We start from the raw sequence: 17,771 nt of genomic DNA, 5'->3' as shown, positions 1-17,771 counted from the left end.
AATGCTTCCACAACTTTCCTGTAATGAGGCGACAAGAACTGGACACAATATTCCAGTTGTGGCCGAACCTGGCTTTTGTCCAGCTGGAGCGTAACTTCACGGCTCTTGAACTCAATCCCTCTATTAATGAAAGCTAAGACCTGAAAAGCAGGACTGGGTCTTAAATATCCCTGGAACCAATGTGCGAGGGCGGCGGCCGTAATAATGAAGGAGAGCATTGCAGTGCTGGAGGAAGAAGAAAACCCAGAAAAGTTGAATCAGATGTAGTAGTATTACAATCGAGTAAAGGTAACCCAACAGATATTTGGGAGAAGCTGTCCAGATTAAATTAGAAAAAGAGAACCTATCAGGCAAGACGGTATAGCAGCAATGGCAGAGGTTTCTGAGGGTAATTCGGGAGGCACAGTAGAAACTTATATAAGAAAGAAGAAAAACTTTGAAGGGGAGGAAGAGTCAACCATTGTTAACAAGGGAATTCGGGAATGGCATAAAAGGAGAACAAAAGTATACAATGTGATGAAGGTCAGTGATAAGCCAGAAAATTGGGAAGTGTTTAAAAACCAAGAAGCAATAAGGGAGTAGGAGTATGAAATATGAGGGTAAATTAGCTGATAAAACAGAAGAATATTGCACGTGTTTTGTTTACATACATAGTCAGGTGGTGTGTCACTCACTGCAGTATTACGAGCCTCTGACTTGCTCTTGTAGCAAACGTCTTTACGAGATGAATTCAGTTGTTGATAACATGACTGAATGTCAAGGAGCGGTGGTCAGATTGTCTCTTATTGGTGATGGTCATAGTCTGGCATTTGCATGGCACGAATGTTGCTTGTCAATTGTCAGCCCAAGCTTGGATATTGTCCAGATCATGTTGCATTTGGCCACAGACTGCTTCAGTATCTCAGCAGTCACAAACGGTGATGAGCATTGTTCGCCAGTGATTGCATTGACACTTCTGATGGAGGGAAGGTCATTGATGAAGTAGCTGAAGGCAGTTGGTCATAGGACACTATCCTAAGGGACTCACGCAGAGACGTCCTAGAGTTGATGACTGACCCCAACAACCACAACCATTTTCCTAAGTGTCAGGTATGATTCTAACCACTGGAGAATTTATCCCCCAAAATACTCAGCGATTCCAATTTTGCCACACTTGGTCGAATGCAGCCTTGATGTCAGGAGCTGTCACTCTGACCTCACCTCTGGAACCTAGGCTGTAATGAGGTCAAGAGCTGAGTGACCCTGGCAGAAAGCAAACTGGCGCCACTGGGTAGGTTATTGTTGAGCAGGTGCTGTTTTACAGCATTGTTGATAATTGAAAGTAGATTGATGGGGTGGTAATTGGGCAGATAGAACTAGTTCTGCTTTTCAGATATAGAACATGCTTGGGCAATTTTCTACATCACTGGGTAGATGCCAGTGGTATAACAGTGTTGGCTAGGGGGCCAACAAGTTCTGGAGCACATGTCTTCAGTACTAATGCTGGAGTGTTGTCAGGGCCCTTAGCCTTTGCAGTGCCCAGTGTCTCTAACCAATTCTAGAAATCATGTGGAGTGAGCTGACTTGGCTAAAGACTGGTATCGGTAATGCTGGGGACCACTAGAGGAGTCAGGGATGGACCATCCACTCGGCACTTCTGGCTGAAGATTGCAGTGGAAGCCTTATCTTTTGCACTGATGTGCTGTGCCCTTCTATCATTAAGCATCGGGAAAGTTGTACAGCATTGTCCTCCAGCAAGTTATTAAATCGCCCATCACCATTCATGACTGGATGTGGCGGGACTGCAAAGCTTAGATATGACCTGTTGGTCATGGGATCACTTAGCTCTATCACTATGCGGATGCATCTGGAGCTGGCAGGTTGCTACGAATGAAGTCACGTATGTTTCTGCTTCTTGTTGGTTTGCTTATCACCTGCCGCAAACCTATTACAGCAGCTATGTTCTTTACAACATGATCGGTTTGATTAATAGTATAGCTGCCAAGCAACTCTTGGTGGTGGGCACTGAAATTTCCCACCCAGAGTAGATTTTTTGCCCTTGCCATCCTCGGTGCTTCCTCTAAGTGTTGTTGGAGGATTATTAGTTCATCAGCTGAGGGAGGATGGTATATGGTGATCAGCAGAAGGTTTCCTTGCCCATGTTTAATCTTAAGCTTCATGGGGTCCGGCATAATGAAGTGGGCTCCAAGAGCAACTTCCTGCTGACTGTATGCCAGTGTGTCGCCACTTCTGCTAGTTATGTCCTGCCAATGGGTCAGGACATATCCAGGAATGGTGACAGTGATGTGTAGGACATTGTCTGTAAGATATGGTTCCGTGAGTATGACTGTGTCAGGCTGCTGTTTGATTAGTCTATGAGACAGGTTTTCCAATTTTGGCACTTACCTCCAGATGTTAGTGAGGAGGACTTTGCAGGGTCGACAGGGCTTTTTCCGCCACTGTCTTTTCCAGTGCATAGGTCAATGTCAGCGTTCCGTCCAGTTTCATTTCTTTGAGACTTTGTAGCGATTTCTACAACTGAATGGCTTGCTAGGCCATTTCAGAGGGCAATTGAGAGTCAACCATATTGCTGTGGGTCTTGAGTCTTATGGTGGCCAAACCAGATAAGAATGGCAGATTTCGTTCCCTTAAGGACATTAGTGAATCAGATGGTTTTTTTTGACAATCAACAATATTCATTGTTATCAGTAGATTCCTGCATTTTTAAATATTGAATTCAAATTCCACCATCTGCCATGGTGGGACTCAAACCCAGGTCCCCAGAACGTTACCTGGGTCTCTGGATTAATGGGCTAGCAATAATACCACTAGGCCATTGCCTTTCCAATGCTCAACAAAGGAGAGTTAGTGGACATGATCTACAACAAGCCTTGTTTTAAATGCCATCTTACAAACTGGTTCCCTCCATAAGCCAGCAAAAGTTATATACCTGAAACACCAAACGTTTACTGCATTATTACGAACTCTGCAACGCCTGAGTAGTCAGTTGAGGATATGAACAAGAAGGTTCTCTGCTGGAAATTTTCATTTCAGGCAAAGTTGCATTATTATTTAAGTGATTTATGCTGTAATAAAGTATAACAGTGACATATATATTGCCTGCAATAACAAGGTGTAGAGCTGGATGAACACAGCTGGCCAAGCAAAATCAGAGGAGCAGGAAAGCCGACGTTTCAGGTCTGGACCCTTCTTCAGAAAATGAAGTGTTTTCTGAAGAAGGGTCTAGGCCCGAAATGTCAGCCTTCCTGCTCCGCTGATGCTGCTTGGCCTGCTGTGTTCATCTAGCTCTACACCCTGTTATCTCAGGTTCTCCACTATCTCTGTATATCCCCTGCATTACTTTTCTGTTACTTAGTGTGTGTTTTTACACCGATTGTGTGGACCTCTTGATCAACTGGAATATTTGATCAACCAGCACACTCCGGGTACCACAGTGGCCGAATAATAAAATGATTCCTGCATTTGAATTTCCAGAAGGTTTCTCACAAGGTGTCACTCAGGAGGCCACGGAATAAGGTAGGGACTCATGGTGTTGGGATCAAGGTACTGACATGGATAGAGGATTGGGCGACCGGTAGAAGGCTGAGAGTGGTGATAAAGTGGTCTTTTCGGTGACTAGTGGAGCTCCACAGGGGTCAGGTTTGGGACTACAATTATTCACATGGTACATGAACGACATGGGCCGAGGGCATCATTGCTAAGTTTGCAGGTAGCTCAAAGATACGTAGAGGGACAGGTGCTGTTCAGGAGGTAGGGAAGTGCGGAAGGACTTGGATAGGTTAGGAGAGGTGGGCAAAGAAGTGGCAGTTAGAATACAATGTGGTGAAGTGTGAAGTTATGCACTTTGGTAGGAAGAATAGAGCACAGACAATTTTCTAAATAGGGAAAATGCAAAGGGATTTAGGAGTCCTACTTCAAGATTCTCTTAAAGCTTAACATTCAGATTCAGTTAACAGTTAGGAAGGTAACTACAATGTCTGTATTCATTTCAAGAGGGCCGGAATACAAGAGCAGAGATGTCCTGCTGAGGCTGGAGAAGGCTCTGGTCCGACCACATTTGGAGTGTTGCAAGTAGTTCTGGGCTCCTCACCTAAGGAATGATGTGCTGACCTTGTAGGGGGTTCAGAGAAGGGTTACAGGAATGATCCTGGGAATAAAGAGCTTCTCAAATTACGAGCGGTTGAGGACTCTGGGTCTGTACTCAATGGAGTTTAGAAGGATGAGGAGGGATCTCACTGAAATCTAGTGAATACTTAGAGGCCTGGATAGCATGGATATGGAAACTGGGAGGCAACAGTAAGACCTGAGGCACAACCTCTAAGTGGAAGGGATGATCCTTTAGAACTAAAACGAGGAGAAATTTCTTCAGCCAGAAGGTGGTTAATCCATGGAACTCATTGCTTCAGAGGGCTATGGAGGGCAAGTCACTGAGTGTATTTAAGACAAATATAGATAGGTTCTAGATTAGTAACAGGATCTAAGATTACTGGGAGAAGGCAGGAGAATCGGGATGAGAAACGTGGCACCATGATCAAATGGCAGAGTGGATGTGATGGGCCAAACAGCCTAATTCCACTCCTGGATCTTATGCTCTAAGTTAAGGACAGAATCAATTTGGCTAGAGCTAAGGAACAAAATGAGGTGAAAGTTGATTATAGTCTATAGGCCACTTTGGCGTTACAGTTAAATAAAGGTAATTACAGGGGCATGAGAGAGGAACTGACGAAAAATCGACTGGGAGCAGAGCCTAGCGGGGAAGACAGTAGAACATAGAACAGTACAGCACAGAACAGGCCCTTCAGCCCACAATGTTGTGCCGACCATTGATCCTCATGTATGCACCCTCAAATTTCTGTGACCATATACATGTCCAGCAGTCTCTTAAATGACCCCAATGACCTTGCTTCCACAACTGCTGCTGGCAACGCATTCCATGCTCTCACAACTCTCTGCGTAAAGAACCTGCCTCTGACATCCCCTCTATACTTTCCACCAACCAGCTTAAAACTATGACCCCTCGTGCTAGCCATTTCTGCCCTGGGAAATAGTCTCTGGCTATCAACTCTATCTATGCCTCTCATTATCTTGTATACCTCAATTAGGTCCCCTCTCCTCCTCCTTTTCTCCAATGAAAAGAGACCGAGCTCAGTCAACCTCTCTTCATAAGATAAGCCCTCCAGTCCAGGCAGCATCCTGGTAAACCTCCTCTGAACCCTCTCCAAAGCATCCACATCTTTCCTATAATAGGGCGCCCAGAACTGGACGCAGTATTCCAAGTGCGGTCTAACCAAAGTTTTATAGAGCTGCAACAAGATCTCACGACTCTTAAAACTCAATCCCCCTGTTAATGAAAGCCAAAACACCATATGCTTTCTTAACAACCCTGTCCACTTGGGTGGCCATTTTAAGGGATCTATGTATCTGCACACCAAGATCCCTCTGTTCCTCCACGCTGCCAAGAATCCTATCCTTAATCCTGTACTCAGCTTTCAAATTAGACCTTCCAAAATGCATCACCTCGCATTTATCCAGGTTGAACTCCATCTGCCACCTCTCAGCCCATCTCTGCATCCTGTCAATGTCCCGCTGCAGCCTACAACAGCCCTCTACACTGTCAACGACACCTCCGACCTTTGTGTCCCACTCACCACTGACTTCCAGGCAGAATATTTTCCTTCTACTATCACTCGCTGTCTTCTGTTGGCCAGCCAATTCTGTATCCAAGCAGCTAAGTTCCCCTGTATCCCATTCCTCCTGAACCGCTGGAGTTCATTTTGGTATAGATGCACCCATAGTGCCATTAGGGAGGCAGTTCTAGAATTTTGAGACAGTGAAGTGAAGGAATGGTTATATAATTTCAATACAGGAAAATATATGGCTTGGAGAGGAACTTGCAGGCAATGACGGTGTTCCCATGTATCTATTTTTCCTTTTAGATGGTAGTAGTTGTAGGTTTGAAGGTGGTGTGTAAGGATTGTTGGTGTTTGTGTAATGTTTATTACAATTGGATGTGTGTGTATGTGTGTGAGAGAGTATTGGGCTGGATCCGAGCCACAGTTCATTAGCCTCCCAACAGTCTCCATGTACCCTGGCAAATGAAGACTGTCCTCTTAATTGTAATAGGTAGCTTGTTGGCTGCACCCATGAAAGAGGCACTGTCTTTTAGCTGCAGGTGAAGAGGTTGGAAGGTGAAGGACAGTGCCTGTAAACTAGTGGAGTGAATACACCAATGGGAATACGGGACAATTTGTGTCATGACATGGGGATGAGTTGTCCTCGACTTATTGATGCATGTTTAAGCTACCTGAGTAAGTCTGTATGTCCTTCTATGTCGTTTATCAAGCCTCCATTTTTGTGGGTACGTGCAGTTGGAATTGCTGTTGCTCATTGGTTCTGGTTTAGGGAAGAGAGATAAAGTAGTCCTTATTGTTGTAGACTGACGAGGCCTTTATTTACTGCCCATCCTTCTTGTACTGAGAAAGCTGCTGTCTAGCTTGGATGAATGCAGCGTGGGAAATCCAGCATATTTCTTGCTTTGTATATATGCATGAATGCTATGAATCCTTCCAGTAGAGTTGTCCCACCTGCTTTGGACAGTGCCCACCAAGGGATTTGAACTTCTGGCATGAACAGAAGATATTGGTGGACCATCTTCTTAAGCTGCTGCTGCAGGAAATTTGATACATGTGAATGACTGACTTGCTCAGCCTCTTTCAGTAGCAAGTGAACAGCCAACTACATGACTGTGGTCCTATACATACCAGGTTACCATGAAGGACTCTGCTCAATCTCTCCCCTCACCTGAGGCGTGGTGACTCTCAGGTTCAACCATGACTAGTCATTTCTCTCTAACGAGAGAGCAGCCTTATAGTCTAGTGAGGATATTAGCAACTTTACCTTTACATACTGTACTGGGTAAGGAGGGCAGATTTCTTTCGTAAAGTCACATGAATTCACCAGGTGGGTTTTTATGACGATCTAAAAGCTTCATAGCCAACTTTCCTGAAACAAGCATTTTTTAAATGTCCAAGTACACTAGTGAAATTTACTAACTGAAATCTTATATTGATGTTGTGTGAATTGAATATCTGTTTTCTAGACCACATGTCCGATACCATTCTCTTTATTCTAAGTGTACTCTGTCTACAAACTTTAAGTAATATTTCTGAAGTTTGAAACTTTTACCCGTGTCCCCAGTATCACCAATCCTGAGGCCTACATAAATCAGCCTTCCCTTCATGGATTATTGAGGTAGTACTGGGACATTGGCCAACCCCTTGAAAGGTGTGCGGGCGTGCTGCATGATTTTGCATTGCAGTTCAGTGTGACATGCTCCTTCTCTCCCTGCATGCCGATATAACACCCATTCACAACAATGGCAGGAGTTTTTGGGTGTATTTGAGGACACAGTACAGAGGTTCATCCCAAAGAAAAGAAAGATTATCCGGGAGGGGGATTAGACAGCCATGGCTGACAAAGGAAGTCAGGAAATGTATCAAAGAAAAAGAGACAGCCTATAAAGTGGCCAAGAGAACTGGGAAATCAGAAGATTGGGAAGACTACAAAAACAAACAGAGGTTAACAATGAGAGAAAAAAGGAAGGAGAGGATTAAATATGAAGGTAGGCTAGCCAGTAGTATTAGAAATGATAGTAAAAGTTTCATTCAATACATAAGAAACAAACGAGAGGCAAAAGTAGACATTGGGCCACTTCAAATTGATGCTGGAAGGCTAGTGATGGGAGATAAAGAAATAGCTGAAAACCTTAGTAAGTACTTTGTGTCAATCTTCACAGTGGAAGACATGAGTAATATCCCAATAATTAAGGAGAGTCAGGGGGTAGAGTTGAGTATGGTGGGCATTACAAAACAGAAAGTGCTAGAAAAGCTAAAAGGTCTAAAAATTGATAAATCTCCTGGCCCCAATAGGCTACATCCTAGTGTTCTGAGGGAGGTAGCTGAAGAAATAGTGGAGGCGTTGGTTGTTATCTTTCAAAAGTCACTGGAGTCAGGCAAAGTCCCAGATGATTGGAAAATTGCTGTTGTAATACCCCTTTTTAAGAAAGGATCAAGACAAAAAATGGAAAATTATAGGCCGATTAGCCTAACCTTGGTTGTTGGTAAAATTCTAGGATCCATCGTGAAAGATGAGATTTCTAAATTCTTGGAAGTGCAGCGTCGGATGAGAACAAGTCAGCATGGATTTAGTAAAGGGAGGTCGTGCCTGACGAACCTGTTAGAATTCTTTGAACAGGTAACAAGTAGGTTAGACCAGGGAAACCCAGTGGATGTTATCTATCTAGACTTCCAAAAGGCCTTTGATAAGGTGCCTCACGGGAGGCTGCTGAGTAAGGTGATGACCCATGGTGTTTGAGGTGAGCTACTTGCATGGATTGAGGATCGGCTGTCAGACAGAAGGCAGAGAGTTGGGATAAAGGCTCTTTTTCAGAATGGCAACCGATTACAAGCGAGTGTCCCGCGGGGTTCAGTGTTGGGGCCTCAGCTGTTCAATTTATATATTAAATGATCTGGATGATGGGACGAGGGGCATTCTGGCTAAGTTTGCCGATGATACGAAGTTAGGTGGACAGGCAGATAGAACTGAGGAGGTGGGGAGGCTTCAGAAAGATTTAGACAGTTTAGGAGAGTAGTCCAGGAAATGGCTGATGAAATTCAATGTGAGCAAATGCGAGGTCTTGCACTTTGGAAAAAAGAATACAGACATGGACTATTTTATGAACGATGAGAAAATTCTTAAAGCCGAATGGATCTGGGAGTGCAAGTCCAGGATTCTCTAAAGGTTAACTTGTAGGTTGAGTCTGTGACTAAGAAAGCAACTGAAACGTTGTCATTTATCTCAACAGGGTTGGAATATAAAAGCAGTGATGTGCTTCTGAGACTTTATAAAGCTCTAGTTAGGCCCCATTTAGAATACTGTGTTCAATTTTGGACTCCACACCTCAAACATACTGACACTGGAGCATGTCCAGCGGAGGTTCACATGGATGATCCCTGGAATGTTAGGCCTAACACACAATGTATGGCTGAGGATCCTGGGATTGTATTCATTAGAGTTTAGAAGGTTGAGGGGAGATCTAATAGAAACTTACAAGATAATGTATGGCTTAGAAAGGGTGGATGCTGGGAAGTTGTTTCCATTAGGTGGAGAAACTAGGATCCATGAGAAGGATCTTCAGCCAGAGAGTGGTGGGCCTGTGGAATTCGTTGCCACGAAGCGCAGTGGAGGCCAGGAAGTTAAATGTCTTCAAGGCAGAGATTGATAAATTCTTGATCTTGCAAGGAATTAGGGGCTATGGGGAGAGTACAGGTAAGTGGAGTTGAAATGCCCATCAGCCATGATTAAATGGCGGAGTGGGCTCAATGGGCTGAACGGCCTAACTTCCACTCCTATGTCTTATGGTCTTATGGACACAGAGGAACAAATGTGCAAGGCAACAACGGAGACAGGCAAAAATTGTAGAGTGGCTACAAAGAGGACATTGAATTACCTGAATTTAAACTGGGATTGTAATCATCTAAAGTGCAGAGAAGGGCAAGAGTTCCTAGAGTGTGTTCAGGAGAATTTTCTACTGGGGTATGTTTCTGGTCCAGTGAAAAAGAAAGCATCGCTGAATATGGTCCTTGGGAACAAGGTGAGCCAAAACGATCAAGTGTCAGTGATAGAATGCTTAAGGGTAACTTTAGAACAGGGCAATAAACAATCCAGAGTAAAAATGATTAATTGAGGGAACGCCAACTTCAAATGAGGTAAGAATGGATCAGTGTATAATAAATTGCAATCCAACAGTCCCAATCAAAAAGACGAGAGAGATAATTTTGTCATTATCATATTGTAGCTTGTAGAAGCTGTCTGTGCACAAATTGCCAATTAGGTTGATGCAATAGAAAAACTATTCTTTAAGAAAATTTCACTGATGGTAAAATGTTTCAGGACATCCTAAGGATGTGAAAAGACCATAAGACATAGGAGTGGAAGTAAGGCCATTCGGCCCATTGAGTCCACTCCGCTATTTAAAGCATGGCTGATGGGCATTTCAACTCCACTTCCCTGCACTCTCCCCGTAGTCAAAAAGCATCACAGTATATCAGTGCAAGTCCTTTCTTTGTCCCTTACAGTAAATGGCCAGCAATTCAAGTTTCTTCCCTGTTCCTTCAGTCGAATAGAATAGATTCACTGCGGCTGGGTTAAAATCCTGGAACACCCTTCCCAAGAGCACTGTGGGTGCTCCTACACCAGATGAGCTTCAGTGGTTTTAAAAGTAGGCTAAACACCTCCTTCTCAAATGCTGACTTAAGTCAAAAAAATTCTGTCCACGTTTAAGGTGGGTTTCTGTTACAATCACCAGTTCACAATCCACTTAACAACTTATCACACTGATACATAAAGTTACTTTGAATTAACATACATTCTAACATGGGTGTGGTAGAACATTCTTAATGAGAGAGAGAGATTCTGGGGTGAAATGGGATGCAGAATACAGTCAGACCTGAAATAGACCTGAAATACGTACTGTGTAGGAGTTAGAATTAGAGCCTTCTACCAAAATATACGGAAGGTTTAGAATTACACAAAATCAATGATACATAAACAGTCCATTCAGCGCAAACATTCTCCATTGACATTTAATGTTCCACTTGCGCCTCTTTCTATCTTTCTTCATCTAAAACCGTCAATCACTACCCTTGAATTCCATCTCCTTCATGTAGCTGTTGAGCTTTCCCATAAATGTTTCCATGCCATTCACCTCAATCACCCCCGACGGGAATGATTTTTAACAACCTTACCATGCCCTGCATAGATTTGTTTCTGAATTCCCTGCTGAATTTCTTGGTTAAGTTTTATATTGACAACCTCCAGAGGAAACATTTTAATATACCCGTTACAGAGAAAATCTTTCATAATTTTTAAATGCTTCTATTAATTCAGTCACCCCCTCAGCCATCTTTACCCAACAGAAGTGACACAAACCGTCAATGTTTTCATCATATGCATTTGTAATATCTAATTTAACTAAAAGCATCTCTGACAATGCTACACTCCTATGAGTCTGACTTCAGTTGTGGCTAAATTCTTGGAGGCGATTATAAAAGATAGAATTCACAGACACTTAGAGATGCAAAAATTGATTATGGACAGTCAGCATGGTTTTGTGCGAGGAAAATTGTGTTTCGCCAACTTGACTGAGTTTACTTCAGGAAGTTACCAAAAACAGAGGACAGAGCAGCAGATGTTGTTTACTTGGATTTTAGTAAAGCCTTCAACAAGGTTCCCCATGGTAGTCTAATTAGTAAAGTTAGGTCACGTGGGATTCAGGGTGGGCTTGCCAATTGGATACATGATTGCCTTAACGGCAAGAGGCAGAGTGTGATGGTGGAGGGTTGCTTTCCAGACCAGAGGCTTGACACCAGCAATGTCCCACCAATCGGTTCTGGATCCACTTTTGTTTATCATTTATATAACCAAAATTGGTAGCATAATAAACAGTGAAGAACGTTTTCCAAGATTATAAAGGAATTGTGATAGAATGGGTCAATGGACTGAAAAATGGCATATAAGGTATTGTATTTTGCTATGTTACAAAGTTCCATAGAGTAATAATGAATTGGAAGGCAGGAAGCTAGAATTTATAAAAAGATAAGGGAGAACAGTGCATGGTTCCTTTAAGAAATGAACTGTTTTTCGAAGCTTAGAGATTAATACAGAAAAAAAAGAGTCTATATGTAGCTGAAGATTTACAGCCAGTTCTAAAATGGAAACATCTATCAATTGTCTGTGTGATTGGAAACGTTAGGCTTGTTTTGATACTTTGGCAATGAGCTGGAATTAGGCGATTAATTTAAACAAAGCATTTAGCAATTGAAAGCCAATTGAATTAAATCTGATGGTTTTGACAACTGGGCCAATGCTATTGTAAGAAAACTAAAATGTCATCCAAGGTACGTAAGGAGAGGGTTTTTGAAAATTGGAGTGAGAGTGAACCACCATCTCAGAAATAAGCATCTAGCTATCACAAGAAATCGCTAAGCTCTCTAAGAAAGCACATCTATCCATAAAAGTATGACGGCACTTCTAGCTAAGAGTATTGACAGGGGAAACATCCGTGACAGCAGGATCAGCAGAAGAAAGGCATTTATAACTGGAGAAACAGTGGAGAAGGCAGCGCATTTCAGAACACACATTCTATGTGGACTTTGAAAGATTAAGTTTTAATTCTTTTTTTTCTTACTACTTGGGTCATATAAGTGGGACTTGTGTTTAATGGAATAGCATAACAATAAAATTTTGTTCAGTTAGGGAATAGTTAGGAATTAGGGAGAATTGTTAATTTTGTTAGTTCTGTAAATTTGTTCACCGTTAGAGGTGAAATAAATAAATTGTTACTAGTTACTTATAAAGTGAATATCAGGGATTTTCTTTCATTAACCTCTCCTTCTCTATAACAGTTTGAGTTCAATGTGGACAAATGTGTAGTACTGCAGTTTGGTACAACAAGGGTAGGGTTTACACAATTAACAACATTAAGGCCTAATTTCTAAGGATTTTGGTTAAACTAAAAATCATTTTTTACTGTTGATATTGCACATATTCTAAATCAATGAACTGAGAATAGTGTAGATTTTGAAAACGCTCGAGATTATTTCTAGACATCTTACAGTTAATACATTTCAGGAATAGCAGATATTTACTTTGACAATTTTATAACAAAAATGCAAAAACAAATGCATGCCATTTTCTTTTCAAATGGAGTTGAGTTAATGGAATTTTTTCGAAAGGCCTTCTAGAGTTCTTACAATTATTACATTTTAGTAGTATGAAATTTGATTTTGATTCACTGGAGCATAGAAGGTTGTGTGGTGACCTTATAGAGGTTTACAAAATCATGAGAGGCATTGGTAAGGTGTCTTTTGCCTAGGGTGGGGGATTTCAAGACTAGGGGGCATATTTTTAAGGTGAAAGGGGAAGATTTAAAAAGGAGACGAGGAACAATTTTTGTTTATACATGGAGTGGTTTGTGTGTGGAATAAAATTCCAGAAGAAGTGGTGGATGCAGATACAATTACAACATATAAAAGACATTTAGCTAAGTACATAAAGAGGAAATTTTTAGAGGGATGTAAGCTCTATATATCCCTCAAGCCCACATTGTGTTACCAATCCTGGATTTGTCTGCTGGGTCTGTAGCTCAGTGACAAAAATCTATAGCAAAGATAAATGCCCTTTGGCCCATCACATCTGCATTAGTCAAAAACAACCCAATCCCACATTACATCATTCCACAACGTATTTGCTTTCTTCAAACCCAAGTGAACCTCACCGTTTCAGTTCTTGTTGACATACGGAAAATGGGTCAGATGCCAGGTTAGCACCCTGACTCATGAGTAGTATACCTTTTATCTCTCAGACCCAGATTTTGACAGAGCTCATATTGAAGAGACTAGGTGAAAAACATGAACAATCACAAAGGTTCAGTAGGGTGAGTTTTCTCAAAATGATTTTAAATAGGGTAGGAATTTAGCATCTAGCCATACTTGATCTGATGCTGATTCTGGGTAATAATACGGCAATGTTTATCGTTTTGCACTGACATCCTTCAGCTTGATTCAAGTGAAAATTACATTCACTATCTATGGCATTCCACTACACTTTGAGCAGATACATATCGTTTGATACAAAGTACAAACCATCTTACCAGACTCAATTCTGTTTTGCCAAAAAACTCAATTCCTACATTACAGCACCTCTGATGGAATCAAAGCGCTGTTATAAATGGTTCATATCAAAAACTGAAAATCACTGTAAATTTAAGTCAGGATGTTTGTTGTTATTATGGTTCAGGGTCTGTTACAAAACAGGTGACAAACCTAGGGATTGCCTACAATTTTTCCTATGGTTGGTGACCCAGCCCATTACTGGTTTGCCTGGCATCATCTCAGAAATGAATCACTGAACTCTTAATTTGTGCTTTTTTTAAAATCTACTGTGTCATAGGTTTAATTGTTTGAAGTGCAAACTTTAGATAACCCAGGCAGAGATGCTATAAATGCCAATTATAAGGTAACCCAACATTTAAATAAAAACAGCCATCCCGTAACACTCACTGCTTAGCATCTTGGTCTCATAATTAAAGGATTCAAGGGTTCAGGAATTAATCTGCTTGATTGAAATGTTACAACAGTATACTGGTGAGGTGGCTGCTGGTCAATCACATAGCTTACTATGAATGATTGTAATAAGTTCAACAGAGTATCCAAAAGCCAACTAAAAGCTTGGACTCACCTCCAAACTGTCACTGCCATCAGCTTCTCGGTCAATAATATCAAAAATATCTTCATGGATTTTCTCACCCTATTCAAAGGAAAAAGAAAAGGACTTAACCACAATTTTTAAAATAAAGGACTTCTTACAAAGTGGCTACCAAAGAATACATCAAGAAAACAAAGAACAGCGGATTCTGGAGATCGGAAACAAAAACAGAAATTGCTGGCGGAACTCAGATCTGGTTCGAGAGTAGTGACCCTTCATCAAATTCTACTTTCTTCCATCAGTTGCTGTCAGACCTGCTGGGTTTCACCAGCAATTGCTGCTTTTGTAACAATAAATTAATAATAAATAAAAGTCAGATAAGTTGACCGAGAGGAGTCAGAGACTAAAGCATGTAAGACTAAGAGGAAGAACAGACACTCAGGAGGTTGTTGAACACAGCAGGACTGGCTGAATGAGATATAGTGGTTTTAATACAGAGGAGTATGATTGGTACAGCAGATGAAGCTAAAGCCTGGATTAAACCACAAGGCCATTTAGCCCATCAAGTCTGCTCAGCCATTCGATCATGGCTGATGTGTTTCTCAATCTCATTTGCCTGTCTTCTCCACGTAATCCTTGATCTCCTTAATATTCAAAACCTATCTCTGGCTTAAATACACTCAATGACTTGGCCTCCACAGTCTTCTGCAGCAATAAATTCCACAGATTAACCACCCTCCAGCTGACAAAATTCCTCCTCAGCTCAGTTCTAAATGGTCGCCCCTTAATTCTGAAGCTGTGCCTTTGAGTGCTAGTCTCTCCTACTAGTGGAAATATCAACTCCATGTCCGCTCTATCCAGGCCTCTCAGAATTCTGTAAGTTTCAATCAGAAGCCTCTCAGCCTTTTAAACTCCATCAAGTACGGACCCAGAGTCCTCAACCGCCTTAATATCACAAGCCCTTCATCCCCAGGATCATTCACATAAACCTTCTCTGGAACCACCCACCACCCACCCCACTCTAAAGGCAGCACATCCATCCTTAAATACAGGGTCTGAAACTACTCACAATATTCCAAATTCAGTCTAACCACAGCCTTATACAGCCTCTGCAGTATATCTCCGCTCTTGTATTCTAGCCCTCAATGTTGTCTTCCTAACTGTTAACCGAGTCTGTATGTTAACCCAAGAATGGGGTTCCACAGGGCTCTGTCCTTGGGCCTCTACTGTTTGTAATTTTTATTAATGACTTGGACGAGGGAATTGAAGGATGGGTCAGCAAGTTTGCAGACGACACAAAGGTCGGAGGTGTCGTTGACAGTGTAGAGGGCTGTTGTAGGCTGCAGCGGGACATTGACAGGATGCAGAGATGGGCTGAGAGGTGGCAGATGGAGTTCAACCTGGATAAATGCGAGGTGGTGCATTTTGGAAGGTCGAATTTGAAAGCTGAGTACAGGATTAAGGATAGGATTCTTGGCAGCGTGGAGGAACAGAGGGATCTTGGTGTGCAGATACATAGATCCCTTAAAATGGCCACCCAAGTGGACAGGGTTGTTAAGAAAGCATATGGTGTTTTGGCTTTCATTAACAGGGGGATTGAGTTTAAGAGTCGTGAGATCTTGTTGCAGCTCTATAAAACTTTGGTTAGACCGCACTTGGAATACTGCGTCCAGTTCTGGGCGCCCTATTATAGGAAAGATGTGGATGCTTTGGAGAGGGTTCAGAGGAGGTTTACCAGGATGCTGCCTGGACTGGAGGGCTTATCTTATGAAGAGAGGTTGACTGAGCTCGGTCTCTTTTCATTGGAGAAAAGGAGGAGGAGAGGGGACCTAATTGAGGTATACAAGATAATGAGAGGCATAGATAGAGTCGATAGCCAGAGACTATTTCCCAGGGCAGAAATGGCTAGCACGAGGGGTCATAGTTTTAAGCTGGTTGGTGGAAAGTATAGAGGGGATGTCAGAGGCAGGTTCTTTACGCAGAGAGTTGTGAGAGCATGGAATGCGTTGCCAGCAGCAGTTGTGGAAGCAAGGTCATTGGGGTCATTTAAGAGACTGCTGGACATGCATATGGTCACAGAAATTTGAGGGTGCATCCATGAGGATCAATGGTCGGCACAACATTGTGGGCTGAAGGGCCTGTTCTGTGCTGTACTGTTCTATGTTCTATGTTCTAATCCTGAACTAGGGCTTCCAAATCCTTTGTGCTTCAGATTTCTGAAGCTTTTCCCCTTCTAGAAAATACTTTATGCTTCTATTCTTCCTACAAAAGTGCATAACCTCACACTTTTACACATTGTATTCCATCTGCCACCTCTTTAATATATACAAAACTATGGTGTTGCAGCAATTACAGAAACTTGGTTGAGACAAAGACAAGACTGGCAGCTTAATGTTCTGGGGACCCACTTTATTGGGTGTGTCCAAAACAGCTTTTTGAAACAACATGCAGATAGTCTAACTGGGGGAAGGGACCATACTATGCCTGGTATTGGGGAATGAACTCGTAGGTGTTTGAAGTTTCAGCAGGGTTGCATTTTGGGAACAGTGACCATAATTTTGTAAGTTTTAAGTTATTATGGATAACAAGAGTCGTCCTCAAGTAAATGTTCTAAATTGGAAAAGGTTAACTATCACAGTCTTAGGCAGAAACTGGGGAAAGTAAATTGGGGGTGGATGTTGGAGGGTAAATTTACATCTGGCATGTGGGAATCTTTTACAGGCCAGCTGAGTAGAGTTCAGGACCGGTATGTTCATGTGAAAATGAAAGATAAGGAATGACATGATTCTCTTGGATGACAAGAGAAATTGAGAGTTTAGTCAAAAAGAAAAAGGTGTGCATAAGACAGACAGCTTTTGATAAATACAAAGCTAGTAGGATAGAACTTAAACAGGAATTAGGAGGTTTAAAAGGGGCCATGAAATGTCTTTGACAAACAGGATTAAGGAAAAATCCCAAGGCATTTTACGTATGCATAAGGAGTAGGACAGTAGCTAGGAAAAGGACAGGTCCACTCAAGGACTAAGGAGGGAATTTGTGTGTGGAAACAGAGAGCGTGGGCAAGATTATTAATAAGTACTTTGATTCGGTATTGACAGAAGACAATGACATGATGGATGGTGAGTCTCAGAGGGGAATGCTGATATTGTAGGGCATGGCAATATTAAAAAAGTTGGTGATGTTGTGTGTTTTGAAAAGCATTAAGGTTGGCAGGTTCCCAGGACTTGATAGGATCGATCCCAGAATGCTGAGGGAGGCAGGTTAAAGACATTACTTGCATGAAATCTTTCTTTTGTTTAAGAACTGCAACAAGGGATAATTTGAGAAATTACAGATCATGAGCCTAATGTCAATGGTGGGGAAATTATGTGAGAAGATTCTGATGGGTAGGATTCACTCAGATTTGGAAAAATATGGACTTATCAGTGATAGCATAGCTTTGTGCAGGCAAGATCATGTCCCACAAACTTGATAGAGTTTCTTTTGAGGAAGTGACATTATTGAGG

General features: G+C 42.0%; 1 protein-coding gene across 1 annotated transcript in view; it reads right to left on the bottom strand.

Annotated features, from left to right (window-relative positions):
* Window positions 1–17,771, bottom strand: part of tubg1 (tubulin, gamma 1) — an 89,441-nt gene that overhangs the window by 30,238 nt on the left and 41,432 nt on the right. The window contains exon 4 of the mRNA XM_048560374.2: window positions 14,299–14,367. Within this exon, the coding sequence (XP_048416331.1) occupies window positions 14,299–14,367 (69 nt within the window). The remainder of the gene's footprint in view (window positions 1–14,298; window positions 14,368–17,771) is intronic.

The sequence above is a fragment of the Stegostoma tigrinum genome, chromosome 31 (genome assembly GCF_030684315.1).
Source record: "Stegostoma tigrinum isolate sSteTig4 chromosome 31, sSteTig4.hap1, whole genome shotgun sequence".
NCBI classification, from domain to species: Eukaryota; Metazoa; Chordata; class Chondrichthyes; order Orectolobiformes; family Stegostomatidae; genus Stegostoma; species Stegostoma tigrinum.
Note: the sequence above shows the minus strand (reverse complement) of the source record. Positions and strands in the feature narration are given on the sequence as shown.